Source organism: Alosa pseudoharengus, unplaced genomic scaffold, assembly GCF_046254945.1.
Source record: "Alosa pseudoharengus isolate Yale_2024_CS ecotype anadromous, Long Island Sound unplaced genomic scaffold, YU_APseudo_1.1 YU_APseudo_1.1_scf_13, whole genome shotgun sequence".
NCBI lineage: Eukaryota > Metazoa > Chordata > Actinopteri > Clupeiformes > Clupeidae > Alosa > Alosa pseudoharengus.
The window spans coordinates 2743774-2759757 of record NW_027468598.1 but is presented as its reverse complement, the minus strand read 5'-3'; the positions used below and the strand labels follow the sequence as shown (position 1 = coordinate 2759757).

At 39.3% G+C, this 15984-nt stretch overlaps 1 protein-coding gene across 1 annotated transcript in view; it reads right to left on the bottom strand.

The window, feature by feature from the left end:
• LOC143121459 (protein furry homolog) overlaps nt 1–15984 on the bottom strand; it is a 522367-nt gene that overhangs the window by 218068 nt on the left and 288315 nt on the right. Inside the window, exons 17-19 of the mRNA XM_076281827.1 lie at nt 11756–11988; nt 11381–11554; nt 4244–4336 (exon numbers count right to left, since the gene is read on the bottom strand). Coding sequence (XP_076137942.1) covers nt 4244–4336; nt 11381–11554; nt 11756–11988 — 500 coding nt within the window. The remainder of the gene's footprint in view (nt 1–4243; nt 4337–11380; nt 11555–11755; nt 11989–15984) is intronic.

Below are 15984 nucleotides of genomic sequence, written 5' to 3'. Positions count from 1 at the left end.
TGCAGTGGCAGTGAGATACTGTAAGCAGAACGAAACTTAAGATCACCTTGTTGAAGTCATACAGTAGACTAGGCTAAATCAGAGCCTACTTTTGTTTTTATCAAGCTGGGGCCAGAGGTGATGGCCTTTGGCGAACAGTTTAGGCCTACTCAAAATGAGTAAAACCAAATTTGCCGAAATCTTGCCAAAGCTACCATGCGAGCCACCAATTATTGGTGGACGACCAACTGTACTGTAGATTGATTTACTGATTGTGTTTGTTAGATACATTGATCATGTATGTACATCTCTCCCCCCCCCTCCCCCATTTACTACTGCTATGAGAATGTTCACATGGCCATGCTGATCAAAATCATTGTCATTTTTAGGGATGCACCGAATCCAGGATTCGGTTTCGGATTCGGCCGAATATTGGATTTTTTGACGGGGTTCGGTTTCTGCCGAACCTTAGAATTTTCCCCCACCAAACCGAACCCTACGCTTACACTATGCGCGCTACGCTGGTCGACGTCATGACGCCGCCGTTGATTATAGGAAGGTGTTTACGTAGGTGGCCCGTTCGAATGCAGTAGCTCAGGCTGTGTGAGTGAGAAAGTGAAAATGGAACTCGTGAGCAGAAAAAGTGTTTGTTTGGCAGTACTTTCAGTCCAAAGAAGGTGATTCTAGTCGAGCTACATGTTCAATTTGCAATGCCGATTTGTCTCGTGGTGGTAAGGACCCTAAACAGTACACAACATCGCCGCTGTTAAAACATTTGCGTATGTGAAAGACTTTTCAGTACTGCTGGGGACATTCGTTCCCACACTCGCAACCGGCTGTCACCTCTTAATGCCGAGCGTCTTGTTTTCCTGAAAGGGAACGTTCATTTCATGTAAGAGGTTGAGGTTAGCCTACAGGTTAAGGTTATAGGTGTGTGATTAGGCCTACAATTTTGTGTTATATTTGGCTACTGTTAATCGTAGTTTAGCTGTTCCAACCAAAACAACAGCAGTTTTTTGAGTAATTGTTCAATAGCCAACCATTAGTCACCAAACATTTTGATTTAAAAAAAAAACTTTTATTTGCATTGTTGCACTTTGGTGAAAACTGAAAGATTTTGGTTTGTAGCCTACTTGGTTGCACTTTGGTTTGTACTTTGTACTTTATGGGATTAAGACTCATATTTTGTATAGGCTATTGGTTGGATCTTGAGATGGCCTAATTGTCAAAATAGTCATCCTGGCCTAATGTTGCCTTTTTTACAGTTAAAATTAAATTACATTAAATTAAATATACACTGCTGTGGATTTTATTTACTTCATAAATGTGTTTACTGTGTTAATGGACTGAGGATCAAGTAGGATTCGGTATTCGGTTTCGGATTCGGCAGAATCTTAACCAGTGGATTCAGTATTCGGCCGAACCCCAAAAATCTGGATTCGGTGCATCCCTAGTCATTTTACAAATTCGTAAGAATTTGTCCTGAAACTCCCCAGATTAATGTTGAGCTTGTTTAAATGGTCTGTTTATTTGTCTATTATTTTGTTTTCATAAATGAAACATATTGCTAGTTTTGGAATTACAGCATGTCTCAGTGGGGCAGCCATGGCCTACTGGTTAGCACTTCGGACCTGTAACCGGAGGGTTGTTTGAGCAAGTCACCTAACCCCTTACTGCTCCCCGAGCGCCGCTGTTGCAGGCAGCTCACTGCGCCGGGATGAGTGTGTGCTTCACCTCACTGTGTGTACACTGTGTGCTGTGTCTGTTTCACTAATTCACAGATTGGGATAAATGCAGAGACCAAATTTCCCTCATGGGATCAAAAGAGTATACTTATACTATACCATAAGGTGTCAAGCAGTGTTTAACAAATGTTTGATTAATGTGTAGTAATGTTTTTTTTGTAAAAACTGTAAAATAAAATGTGTTTGAGTTATTGGTTTGCTCTGTAAATATTGTCAAAAGCATCTATGAAAAACCATGACCTTTAGGCTACTTGCATACACTTACAAGCAACTATACAAAATGGTAGGAACCTCTAAAACTCTCGAAATTTAGATTGATTGTATGGTGATAATGGCTGTTTTGTAAGAATTAAAATCACTGGATACTTTGCTATAGCCTGCACAATTGAATTTGCCATGTTAAACTGGTATAGCATTCAGGATGTGTGCTTGCTTATATCCATTCAACTTGCTAGGATGTGTTACATCAAATCGTTAGCTATGTGCGAAGTGCTGCTGTGATGTCAAATGACAGCCTTTTGAAGGTAAGATGGTGATCAGCCAGCACATAATATTTCTACACCTAGCAGATGACGTAGGCTATACTGGAATAAAGCGTATTTTAGACATACAGATTTCCAGCCGATGTAGAACTAAAATGCATCTTGACGGTGAAATAGCGCCGACGTTTGTAAGATCAAAATAAGACGTTCTAAATGGAACGTGATCATATTTAAGACATTAAGATCTCCAGGAGATTTAGAACTATTACACACATTGACAGTGAGATCCGCCGCTGTTTGTAAGATCAAAATAAGACGTTCTAAATGGAACGCGATGTAATTAAGCTGTTCAGATCTTTTCCAGACGTCTTGGAGACGTATGTGTGCTGACTGGGTAGATTACTTGTTACTGAAAAAAGTGGTCAAAATAGACGCGTTACTGGTATCACTGTGATACACACATACAAAACATTTGGTAACACTTTACTTGACGGGTGAGTTCATAACACATTCATAGCAGCTGTCATAAACTGCACATAAAGCATTCATGACTGTTTCATGAGACATGACTCAACATTCATACCAAACCTTTCATGAATGTGGAAGACAGAACGACGACAGCTTGTCAAAATAAAAGTCCAACATCATATTTGTGTAACCTGGATACCATTAATTTAATCTCTCCAGCCTTTGTAAATATTTCATAAATATCTTATGAAGTCTACATCGAATGTCACTTTACTATACAAGTATACATTCAGCTGACCCGTATTTGTGTAACCTGGAACGGTTGGACATTCCCAGTAGCAAAAGATGAGAAATCATGTGCAAAGGTTAGGCCTACATCATAAAACAAATACATTTTTATGAAACAAAAATTATTTGCTTGACCATGTTCTGTCTTTTTGGCACTGGAGTAGGCCTAGCCCATTGACTCAGATGTGACGTGATCAGGTAAGAGGTTTGGACCAGAAACGGCAATGCTGCTTTGCGACTTTGGACTTTTATTTTGACAAGCTCTCGTTGTTCTGTTTCCCACATTCATGAAAGGTTTGGTATGAATGTTGAGTCATATCTCATGAAACAGTCATGAATGCTTTATGTGCAGTTTATGACAGCTGCTATGAATGTGTTATATAATCACCCGTCAAGTAAAGTGTTACCAAACATTTGAGTTCCATACTAACCCACCAGCTAAACCACTGACTACTTGAATTACTTGGCTTATGAACATAAATTGAGTAATCGGTAACTTTTCATGATCAGACATTTACTGTCATTGTTTGTAGGCTTACTCAAACTAACAACTACTCGAACTAACAGCTTCTTTTTTAAATGGAACCACTTGTTTCCTTTGTGTGCTATAAAGGCATGACTATTGCCTATAATGGCAACCAGGTGATAAGCGGGATAACGGCCTTTGAGGTGTTCTGTTATACAGAATGAATGGACTTGGGCGGAGGCAACTCTTTCCCTCTCGCCCTCGTCCATTAATTCTGTATGGGGGTAATTCCACGGAAAATTGACTTTTTGTCACATCCATAACGCCAGTAAAATGCCTTGGCATTTGTATGATGTGAATGATCATTCATTTTTTGGGCATTTTTTCTCAAGTACATTCTTCAGCCAAAATGAGTAAATGCTCAAATTTCATGTAATCATTCACATCATACCATACCATCACGTTTTATTGGCGTTATGGATGTTACAAAAAACATAATTTTCCATGGAATTGCCCATAACAGGACACCTCAAAGGCCGTTATCACTTACTTTAATATCCAATTATACAGGCAATGTGATAAAATGTAATAAAAACAAGATTTTGTATTTTGTCATGATTTACTGTGATATATATACAGTATATTACACCGTATATATTTCTTTTATATTTTTACATTTTTAAATAATATGTAAAGATATAGATATTATCTATACACATTCTGTGAACTGAACAATATGATATTGTCCCGTGATTCAAAACACTTCAACAAACTCAGTGAAACACCACATCCAACATGCTCACCATGTCTGGTACACTCCCCATGTCTGTCCCTGTCAAGTGGAGAAAGGACTCTAGTACCACTGGGCTCAGCTGGTCAAGCACTTCAATCATGGGCATCTCATCATTCTGGATAACAACAACAACAACAACAACAACACATTACATTTATATAGCGCTTTTCTGGACACTCAAAGCGCGTCACATGGAAGGGGGGACCTCACTAGTAACAACCACCAATGTGTAGCACCCACCTGGGTGATGCACGGCAGCCATTATGCGCCAGAACGCTCACCACACACCAGCTTGAGGTGGAGAGTGAGGGAGTGCATGAGCCAATTACAGTGGGGAATGATTAGGGGGCCAGATTGAATGAGCCAGGTTGGGAATTTAGCCAGGACACCGGGGAACCCCCTACTCTTTGCGATAAGTGCCATGGGATCTTTAATGACCACAGTGAGTCAGGACCCTCTACTCACTACCACGTAAGTGTAATGTTGTTTGGAACTGTAGAAGAGTATAAAAATAGCGTTTTGTAGAGGCGAAATTACTTGCCCTGGTCACTTCCAGGCTAACGAGTTTTGACTAAAAACTGTAAAATCGAACTTTCTCAAAACACATCCAAATGACATGATTTTGGTGTCAACTCAACGTATGTACTCCCAATCATCCGTAAATTGATCTAAAGTGCATTTTACTCCGGATAATTCCTTTAAGGCGAAGACAGACCAAGACAACTGCCGATCGTAAATAAAACTCAGACTTGTCAAATTCGGGACATTGGTTAAATGTTGAATATTTAGATAATGCAGCACAAGTCTAAATACATACGGTTGTTGGTGATTACTTGTGGCGTTGAGTTAAAACTAAACACTTTGCCCTTTTTGTTTAAAATACCAATAGGGTATACTGTATCGCCATTCAGTCCCAAAACACCAGAATATGAGTTTTGGTCCATATCACCCAGCCAGCCCTTATTGTCTCCTTTCACTGTTATACATATCAGGGTATTCAGGGGGGAAAAAACGATTTCCCCTTCCTTCGTTTGTGAAAATAATTCTGTTCACACCAATAATAAAAACAGCAGGGGAAGGGTGACATGAACACTTCGAGCAAACTGGTGGCCAATCAGAAATTCTAAACAAACGAGAGACCAACAATGCAAAAACGCTGGTTTCCATATTTACATGCAACTGCGAAACTGGAGTTGGACAAAACTGTGTTTTCGCGTAAATGAGAGGCCAAACCACGTTGAAATATCTGTGTTTTCCCTTTGTGTAAATGGGATCTTATTTTCCCACAGTTCTGTGGTACAGGGTGGGGCAATGGGTGTGGCCTGGGTGTGGTTTCAGAAGTTCCGGCACTTGGGAACCTAAAAGGTTGTGTGCTGCTCTCTCTCTCTCACTTTCTCCTTTGACTGTCCAACAGTACAGAGAGATAAACAGCAGACTCAGTTGTACAATTGCGCCACTGAATCTTTTCTTGAAGTCCATTTAAAAACCATTTGCTAACCTCAGCTAAAATTAATTTGCTAAACTTTCTTTCTTGGAGTGTTAGCTGTGTGTTAGGTGTGTGTGTGTGTGTGTGTGTGTGTGTGTGTCACATGTGTGTTAGGTGTGTGTGTGTGTGTGTTAGGGTTAGAGTGAATCTTTTCTTGAAGTCCATTTAAAAATAATTTGCAAACCTCAGCTAAAATTAATTTGCTAACCTTTCTTTCTTGGCGTGTTAGCTGTGTGTGTGTGTGTGTTACCTGTGTGCTAGGTGTGTGTGTGTTAGGTGGTGTGCTAGGGCTAGAGTAAATCTTTTTCTTTAAGTCCATTTGAAAATAATTCGGAACATCAGCTAAAAATCATTTGCTGACCTTTCTTTCTTGGAGTTTATAGCTATATGTTAGCTGTGTGTTAGACATATAGAGGATTCACAAAGCCTTAAGGGGTTATAAGTTAGTTGATACTACGAACGCAGATATGTGTATATTTGTCAAACTAGGCTCTCAGCTCAGATTTTGTGAGCGTTCTCGGTGTTCTGATGATGTTGGCCAATCGTGAAACGTGGAGACGCACAAGACCGCCTATAATAAAAACGATTACTTCCACATTTAAGGACGACAGCCTAATCTAGGGTGTTCATTTTTAGTGACTAACTTTCAACACCAAATAAATCAGTGGTAATGACATGTTTTATGGTATGAACGTTCATATTAATAGCACGCGCTAAATGCACCTGCGAGATCAAAAAAGTTTGGATAGGCGGAGCGTCCCCTGTAACACACATGACAGAATCTTACACGTGATATAACTTTGTTTTTTCCAAGATAATTGATTGGTCAGCAGCACGATTTGAGTTTTAACTTAGCACAAAACCTCCTCCCGACCAGGTTTGGTTGCCAGCCTGGCTTTATCACAGAATCTGATTTTGTGTGTATGCAAATTCGAGCATTTTTAATGAGATAGGGCATGAGATTTGCATATGTAAACATTAAAATATAAAAGAACATGCAATACATTTTTTTCTCATCTTAACATAAGTAACCAACTGAGAAAGTTTCATGGTGATATCTATTTATTACAGTGCATGAAAATGCACTGTACTGTTCTTCCTAGGCAACAACTTCTTCTTATTATTATTCCGCTTACCATTACCTTTTTAAAAATCCCCATAGACTTAACATTGCCGATTGTGACATCATAATCAACCGTTAAGCAATTAGAATCCTATGGCAGGTGTTCAGGCCACCTGCAGCCTCAGGCTTTAAGCATACAATCTGGGCCAATTAAGACTACACATCCTATTCAACTGTTTCCTCTGCCCAAAACTGTTTCAAAATAAAAGTCCTCACTACAATAATCCACTGTTAAACAATGTAACCCATTAAACTACTGAACTTTTTACATTCAACTTTTAAACGGTCTATTTTTAAACTATCATTAAACTATCTATCTATTAAACTAGCTGTCTATCAACAACTTTTAAACTATCTACATTCAACTTTTCAACTTTTAAACTATATATATTCAGTAGCTGTCTATCAACCACTTTTAACTTGTCATTAACTACGTCAACACTTTTCATCAACTTTGACTCCTACCCACTGTAGCTAAGTAACATGGTTAGCATAGTTAGCATGCTAGCATGTTAGCATGTTAGTTAGCATTTTTAACAAAACTGCTAAAAATGATTAGCTAAGTAACATGGTTACCATGCTAGTTAGCATTTTTAGCAAAACTGCTAAAAATGATTAGCTAGGTTAGCTAAGTAACATGGTTAGCATAGTTAGCATGCTAAAATGTTAGCATGCTAGTTAGCATAGTTAGCATAACTGCTAAAAATGATTAGCTAAGTTAGCTAAGTAACATGGTTAACATAGTTAGCATGTTAATATTGCTAGCATAGTTAGCATGTTTAGCAAAACTGCTAGAAAATGTTAGTTAAGTTAGCTAAGTAGCATGGTTAGCATTGCTAGCACTGCTATAAAACATTAGCTAAGTAGCATGGTTAGCAGAATTAAAAATCTTAGCATAACTGCTAGCAAACATTAGAGCCATTCCAACTTTCAGTTATCGTCAAATATCTACCTATACACAACCATTGAACTATTTGAATATCAACATTCATTAAACTGCTAGAAAACGTTAGCTAAGTAGCATGGTTAGCAAGCTAGCATTGCTAGCACTGCTATAAAACATTAGCTAAGTAGCATGGTTAGCATAGTTAAAAATCTTAGCATAACTGCTAGCAAACATTAGAGCCATTCCAACTTTCAGTTATCATCAAATATCTACCTATACACAGCCATTAAACTATTTGAATATCAACATTCATTAAACTTCCAGTCTGTCAACAACTTTTAAACTATTTACCTTCAACTTTTAAACGGTCTACTTTTAAACTATTAAACTATTTACATTCAACTTTTAAACGGTCTACTTGTAAACTATCATTAAACTATCTCTCTATTGAACTAGCTGTCTATCAACAACTTTTAAACTATCTACATTCAACTTTTAAACAGTCTACTTTTAAACTATCAACTTTTATTAAGCTATGCAACCACCATGTCTATCCTAGCATCACCGTAGTAACCATCTCTGTATTATCTATTTTAACTATACATGATATTTTACATCACAACTTTTGCATTTTCATGCACTGGTAATTCCTTGGAATTGCGTTTCTAGTTTATTTTTTTTTACCCTATTCACCTGTACTGTCTCGCCTTAATTGTCTATTTATGCTAATTATGCAAATTGCTCAAAGTGCAACTTTAGGCAACCAAGTTCAATTCCATCCATTAGGCCTACAGATGACATTTCTGCAATAAAACTTTAGGGTACAACATTTCTGGGTTCAAGAAATTACGACTAGACTATGGTGCTTAGTGAGATTCCGCCTCTCCTGTGAAGCACTTTGAGTGTCAAGAAAAGTGCTATAACTGTAATATGTTGTTGTTACATTAACCCTTCTCACCCCACCCTACCCCTTTTTACTCCTTAAAAATATATATGTATATATACTTTACATTTGATGTTTGTTATAAATGATGGTGATTCACTAGTCTCTACAGTATTGTGAAGGAAGGAACCAGTTCTGTATGCATTATTGTAACAGATGGGCTAGGTTATTGGTAAAGTAGTTGAATAGCACACTACACATGCACACACACACCCTCACACACATACAAACACACCTAGGGCCCTATTTTAATGGTCTAAAATGGAAGTGTCTTTGCGCAAAACGCAATTCACTTTATGGGCGGATCTCGGGCGCTGATGCTATTTTACCGGCGGGATATTTGACTGTTGCGCCCGACGCAAATCTAAAATGGGGTTGTCTGAAGTAGCTACATTAATCATGGGTGTGGTTTGGGCATAACGTGCAATAAACCAATCAGAGCGTCATCTCACATTCCCAGGCACGCTTGTTCCATAGCTGATTGCTATTATGGTGGCGTATTTGCCAGGCGCAGCCAGGAGCGTTCACAGCGCTATAATCACTGTTCAGCTGGGAACAGTTAGCTATTGATTTTTCATCTTGACAAAATGTAATACAGAATTGTCACAAAGACATACTTTCCGATGTTTTGGGATCATTCTCACTGAATCACGAGGTTATGAATGCATGGTGATATATTTGCAATGTACAATGTAATCTAACATTACCTCTCTATAGACAATGCATATCTTCTGTCAGTTAATCTCTTCTCTCCCGTGCTGCCGCTGGGGCATTTGGGTTAAATGGCATCGGCATGCAGTTCAACATCCCGTCTCCTTAAGTCCTCTAACATTTCCTAATTTATGTCATCAACACATCAGTGATTCGTGAAAATGTGTAGGCTACGCTAGATTTATGCCTATTTTTTCACATGGACACCACACTGATTTCCCTCGAGTGGTAATATTTTTCTTTGAAATGATGTATGGTTTACAGAAATGGGAACTATATGAGAGGAGCTAAGTGTGCGTTGCGCAGCACAGGCGGCCAAGCAAGGGCTTCGTTTAAGTTGACCTAACTTTCAACTCTGCACAGTATCCCATTAACTGCGTGACAGTAGACTATTAACAATATTTTCTGTAGCCTAAAGCAGAGTTTGTAAACACGTTATCATCAACTTAATTCACGCACAACATTTATTTGAGCAGGAGAGAGAATAACAATGAATGGATGCAGCAACTACAGAAATTGTACAGAAATTGTAACCATACTTGCTGCTTTCTTGTACTATCTGTTGCTGGTTAACAGCACATGAAAAGCTGATTTAAAGCAACACCAAAGAGTTTTTTGTACCTTAAAATAATGTTTCCAAAATTGTTTCCGTGGTTCATCAACTCTTAACAGGGTGAACGGCACTTCTACATTCGCTTCGCGGCCCTCTATCGGCTATAACCGCACTATGTAAGTTTGCCATATCAGGTAGCGGATCTGTAGTTCGATGGAATGAGACATAAGAAACTACAAATTTGACTTGCATGATGTCGCAATACATCGTAATTTCATAAAATCATGCAACATATTCTACCTTGTCTATGGACATCGTTATTTGCAAAGCCGTTGCTGAATAAACAAATAGCGTGCATGCGACAGAGGAAAAGTTCTTTGGTGTTGCTTTAAGCTAATTCACTAACTCAAGACTTCAAAGCCATCATGGATATAAAACGTTTTTTGAAAATAACGAAAGGATGGAGGGAACATAGCAAAGCTTGGAGTTATTTCAGATGGGCTACAACAAGGTAGGCAAAATTATGGTGCTTAAAACCTTACACAACGGTAAATTGGAACAAAACTAAAAATAACTTTAGCCTTTATAGGGCTGTAAAGTTGTCCAGATTAATAGGTCGTAATTAGGCGTTGTTGTAAAGATATTGCATGTAGATGTTGTACTATATAGGCTACTAAATATTTAGGTCACCAATGCACGAACAAAACTGGGAAATGGACAAATATTATCAAGGCTTTGAATGTTTCCGTCTGTGCACGGGGGTGTCTGTAGATTGGTGTGCAACGCATTCATTCATGCAGGCCTGTGGTCATGCATGCGCCCTTAAAATAGCATCTGCATTTTCGCCACAGACTTTAGACCAGGGAGTTCCTGGTCTGTGGCGGAATTGTTTTCTGAAACTGCAAAATATCAACAGTGAACATTTGCGCCGGAACACGCCCCGTCTTTTCGCTGAACCGCCCCCGTGGGCGCAATCGAATTCCCTAATTTACAGGCATGTACCTGTGGAGGGAAAATTCCAATATGCGCTGACTGCAAAATAGGAAAGACAAACGCGCGAGTATACAAAGTCAATTGCGCCGGGACGGAAGATAGAGCCCCTACAGTACATACACAAACACACACACACACACACACACACACACACACACAAAAAACACAAAAAAAGTAACTTACATGCAGGCACACACACTCAATAAACAAACACAGAAGCACACATATACACAAAAACAACCACACACTCAATTACAAACACAAAAAGGAACAAAGTAGGAAATTAACACAATTTGACAAACGTGACTTATTTTTGTGGAAAAAATGTGATGGACTGGGCGGCGGTCATATTCTGCTGTACATCTAGTTAATAATATAATTTATTTGTTCTATCATTTGCTGATGTTATTATTATTATGCCGGCCTGTCAGGCATGTCTTTCCTGAAAAGGCCATTGCTCTCACCTCATCCCTTCCAATTGTGAGGTGGAGGAGGTGGACCTCTTTGAGGATGGCCACACCCAGCTTGCGTGTGACTGTCTGTAAGGAGCAGAGTAGAAGCAGGGCCAGACCCTCCACTGCATGCATCACCAGGGAGTGGCCACTGTGGTCTGCTGGTAGTCTGGGGCTGGAGCCTGACTGCAAGAGCTGCCCAAAACACAAAAGGAGGAGAATCAATGCTTGTAAAGAAATCAGTTTTAAGATCATCTAAGACACTGGTTACAAAGTCATTTAAGTTGACATTATAACTGACAGATTAGTTAATGAGTGAGTGATACGTGAAATTACATGTAAATGTGTAATTACCTTTGAGGGGCAGATTTTGGCTGTGTCAAGGACATTGTTGCCAGCGAGTAAGGTGAATCTCCACTGGGTGAGAAGTTGCAGCAACAGCTTTAGGGAGCTTTCCAGTAGGTTCTGATGCATATCTTGCACATCACGCAGGAGGAAGTTGGTGAAACCAAACAGTAGATCCTCACGCCAGTCAGGGAAGTCCACCAACAGGCTCTGCATGGAGTTCTGGGCAATGAGCCGCAGCTCATCATCCATATGGATTGTTAGCCTTGTGGAAACCAAAGTCAAGAATGATACTAATGAAACTAATTTATTGTAGTTCAACAGTAGGTCTAATGCTATTAGTCCATGGGCCCAGACACAAAAAAAGTGACGGTAACAGTCAAGGTGACAAAGTGTAGTTGTGATTTTTAGTCCATGTATGAGGGATTATTCTGATAACCTCTGCAAAGTGGCAAAGTTGTATTTATCATGACTTAATACCCATACCTGACTGACATCTGGAACAGTGAAATAGGTATTATTACTGTTTGTTTAAATACACATTGTATACAGTACAGCTATAAGGGCTATCGGAGATCGCATGACTCCACCAAGGCTTGCAATATCATGCAACAGTAGTGAAAGTGAAACTAAATCTGTTCAGTCAGCCAATGAGTCAAATCAGCTCAGAAATGTACTGGTAATGTGTTCATCTTTGGCTCATCCTATATCTTTCCACAAAAGTTTACTTAACATCTGGCTGTTTTTTTTTCATAATCCTGTGCACAGACATATGAGTATTATACTGTAATCAATATTGACAATGGCTTACCACATTAGTGATGGGTTGTGAGGTTATCGCAGAGGTGTTACCAGGATGTCATGTTTTGGTGGGCATTTGGCTCATTTGGAAAGGGGGGTGGCAACAAAGAAACTGCTAAATGGGCTGAAGGGGTAGGCTATAAAACACATTCTGTTGTCCAGTTCCTATGTAGTAACACTTTAGTTTTGGGAACACATATAACCGTTATCACTCATATGCATATGTATTAGTGCTCAACAAGGTCTGTAGGCTATTAAAGGTGCCCTGCCACACAAAACTTTTTTTACTTGTATTTTTTTATGTGTTAGGTCCATATGTGTCTGTGCTATGTCGTGAATGTGAAAATGAACAGCTACCTCCTCTGTCAGCTCTAGCCACTGAAAAGAAATAAGCGGAGAAATCAGGCCAATTTATTTTATCATTATTTTATTTATTGGGATTGGGATAAATGCAGAGACCAAATTTCCCTCACAGGATCAAAAAAGTATATATACTTATACTTTATAATCTAAGTTGTTTGTGTTATTTGTTTGTTGTATGTATTGTCTATTTGTATGTATGTATTGTGTATTTATTGTGTCTGTATTTTAGACAAATTTCCACTCTTGTGGACAATAAAGCTATTATTATTATTTATCAACATCAACATCAGATGAAGCCTGACGAAGGAGAGAGGCAAGTGACATATCTGCTTTTTGAGCAGCGATTAACTCCGCACAAGACAAGCGCACAGACTCTTTTCTGACTGATTTTGACTTCACACCAGAATCAGTCAGAGAAGCAGAAAATGAAGACTCTTTTCTAACTAGTTTTGACTTCTCGCCAGAACCAGCCAGAGAAGCAGAGGACGAATCGTCAAGATTACGAAAGAAAGAATCTGACAAATCAAAATCTGAGAGGAGAGGAGCGTTCTTTTCCCTCCAGGGAAGTGGAGTCTTTTTGGGCCATAGCGCGAGTGATCGTGCAGGCGGGGAAAACTTTGGGGTGTTTGTGCACACACTCATGATTTGCTGGCTTACTTCGGAATTAATTTTTCCCCATACAGAATTTCCCCCAATGTCATTTCCTAGAATGAAGGAAACACCTGGAATAGGCAAAGATTGATGGACACCCACAGCAACTGTACCAGTAATCACGTTAGAATGTAACTGGATGTGATGAAGTGGTACGACAGTGAACCCCATTTCAAAGCCACAGACTAGCACTTTTCGTTACGTCAGACAAGGGTAGGATGCCCTGCAATATGAAAGACTGTGCTGTGCCGGTGTCTTCTTGAGCACGGCCAGTGAGAACAAACTGAATTAAGAGAGGTTTCAGTTAGTTTTTTTGTGTATGTGGGTTGCGGTGCAGCAGCGAATCATCCAGTTTTCATACTCTTTTTGGTTGTCTGGTTTGTTTGTTCGTCTAGTCTCCTATCGTCCTTTTAGTTAAGTGTTGTGGCATGGTTTTTGCCATACTCGAAAAGTTTAGTGCTCATCTTTTAGGGGAATTTTGTGGCCACTTCGTTTTGAAGTTATTATTGTAGCCATTCGATTTTTGTTTGTTTGTCTTGATTTGATCAATTAAAACCATGACTTCTGTGGCACAGGAGTTTGTTGATAATCCCTCGGTAGAGGCCTTTCATAGCCTCACCAAGGATCAACTCCTGGAGGTAGCGAGTACATTCCAGATTGAATTGCCCAGTGCTGAAAAGCGCTTAAAACACATGGTTAAGTCTGTTATGCTACCTTATTTAGTTGAAAAGGGAATCTTGCCACCTGTTGATTTGAGGAAATTCATTTAAAAGAACTTTCAGTTCAAGAAAAAGAGTTGGATAATGAAAGAGAAGAGTTGCGCCTTAGAGCTTCCCAAAATGAATTGGAATTGAGACGGCTTGAAGTGAAGACTATAGAAGAAAATATGGATCTTACTCATTCGGCTTCTTTCAATATCAGTAAGCACATCAGACTCGTTACACCATTTGTAGAGAAAGATGTCGAAAAGTATTTTCCACATTTTGAGAAAGTTGCATTAACTCAAGTGGCCTAATACGGTTTGGCCTCTCTTAATTAAGTGTGCTTGCAAAGCAGCACACTTATTGTTCTTCTTAAGTTTTATTATTTTTCCCGTCTCCCTAATTTTTTGTCAGCTCTAGCGCCTAGGCCCTTTGAGACAGAGACACCGTTCCAACTTTAAAACATCCGGTCAGTACCGGTGTAAGTTGGTCGCGAAGATGACGTCAGGTGGGCGTGTTGTTCGTCCGCCATATTGGTTTGAACAGAAAGCGAAACAAAATTTTCACAGGTCACAAAGGATTTTTGATTTTCGAAAGCGTTTGCCCGTCACAGCCAAACGAAATTGACGGCGAAGCTCCGAAACAGGAAGTCGTCCATATCTCAGGAACACTGTCACATATCGATACCAAATTTTGTATATGAACTGGGGACTCCAATGTGAGGGTGCATAAGCTAAAAAAAAAAAGAAATATTCCAAAAGTTTCCATCATTTGGCAAACCACCCACAGGTATTTGGTAACTCTCACCATTCACCTTTACACCATTCACCTTCTATCTCAATGCCTTCCAAGTATGTTCAATGCCTCTGGGCAGCCACAATGTCTCGGGGCAACCCTTGCCCAATCATGAAATCCTTGCTCTGCCATGGGATAGTATGGACTTAATAGAGTTGTTTTCACATTGACGGTATTCAAATTAAATTTTTCATTATTGTTAAATATCATGATGGGAGAGTATTATTAAAAATGTTACAAGTATGCAAATTCATATGTTTACGGGAAATTAGGTTTTACTCGGTTGTTTTGTTGTAAAGACATGCAAGGCATTCTGGGCCGTAATGAACAGTGGTCGGCAGCACTCCATAGGCTACGTATTAATATGAATAGGTGTTTCTGTAAACCTAGGGACAATAAACAGCTATCTCTGTTACAAAAACGAGCTGGTAATCGCTCATTGAAGAGGGAACTATGATAAAAAGATTGTTTTCCTAAAAGCATGGAGTTCACGAAAGAATAAGCAAGCAATGTCACGTTAATGTTAAATAGCCTACATCAGCGCCATAGAGATGGCTCTGGCCTACATCTGAACACTAGGTGGAAACGTATCATAGATATATACACTAGATGTCGCCTTGACTACTGCTGTTCATTGGAACGAATGCGTCAATCGAGACGCCATCTTGCTTCAGTGATCCACTCCTCTATAATGCATTAGCGTCAATCTGTGCAAAGATCTAGCGAAAATAAAATCACCATAAATTGTCAAAATCTCAAGCAATTATCTAGTTTTTTGGGTTGTTCCAACTGAGAGGCATGTATTTATGGTTGAGTCTAGAGAAAACTAAGCTTAAGACGATAATAAAGATACATTTTACCCGTCTAGCCCCATAGACTCCCATTCATTCTGCACTAGCTAGCGGCGGCCCCTAGAGGAACAATGAGTAAACTGCAACCAGGTTCGATACAATGAAAGTA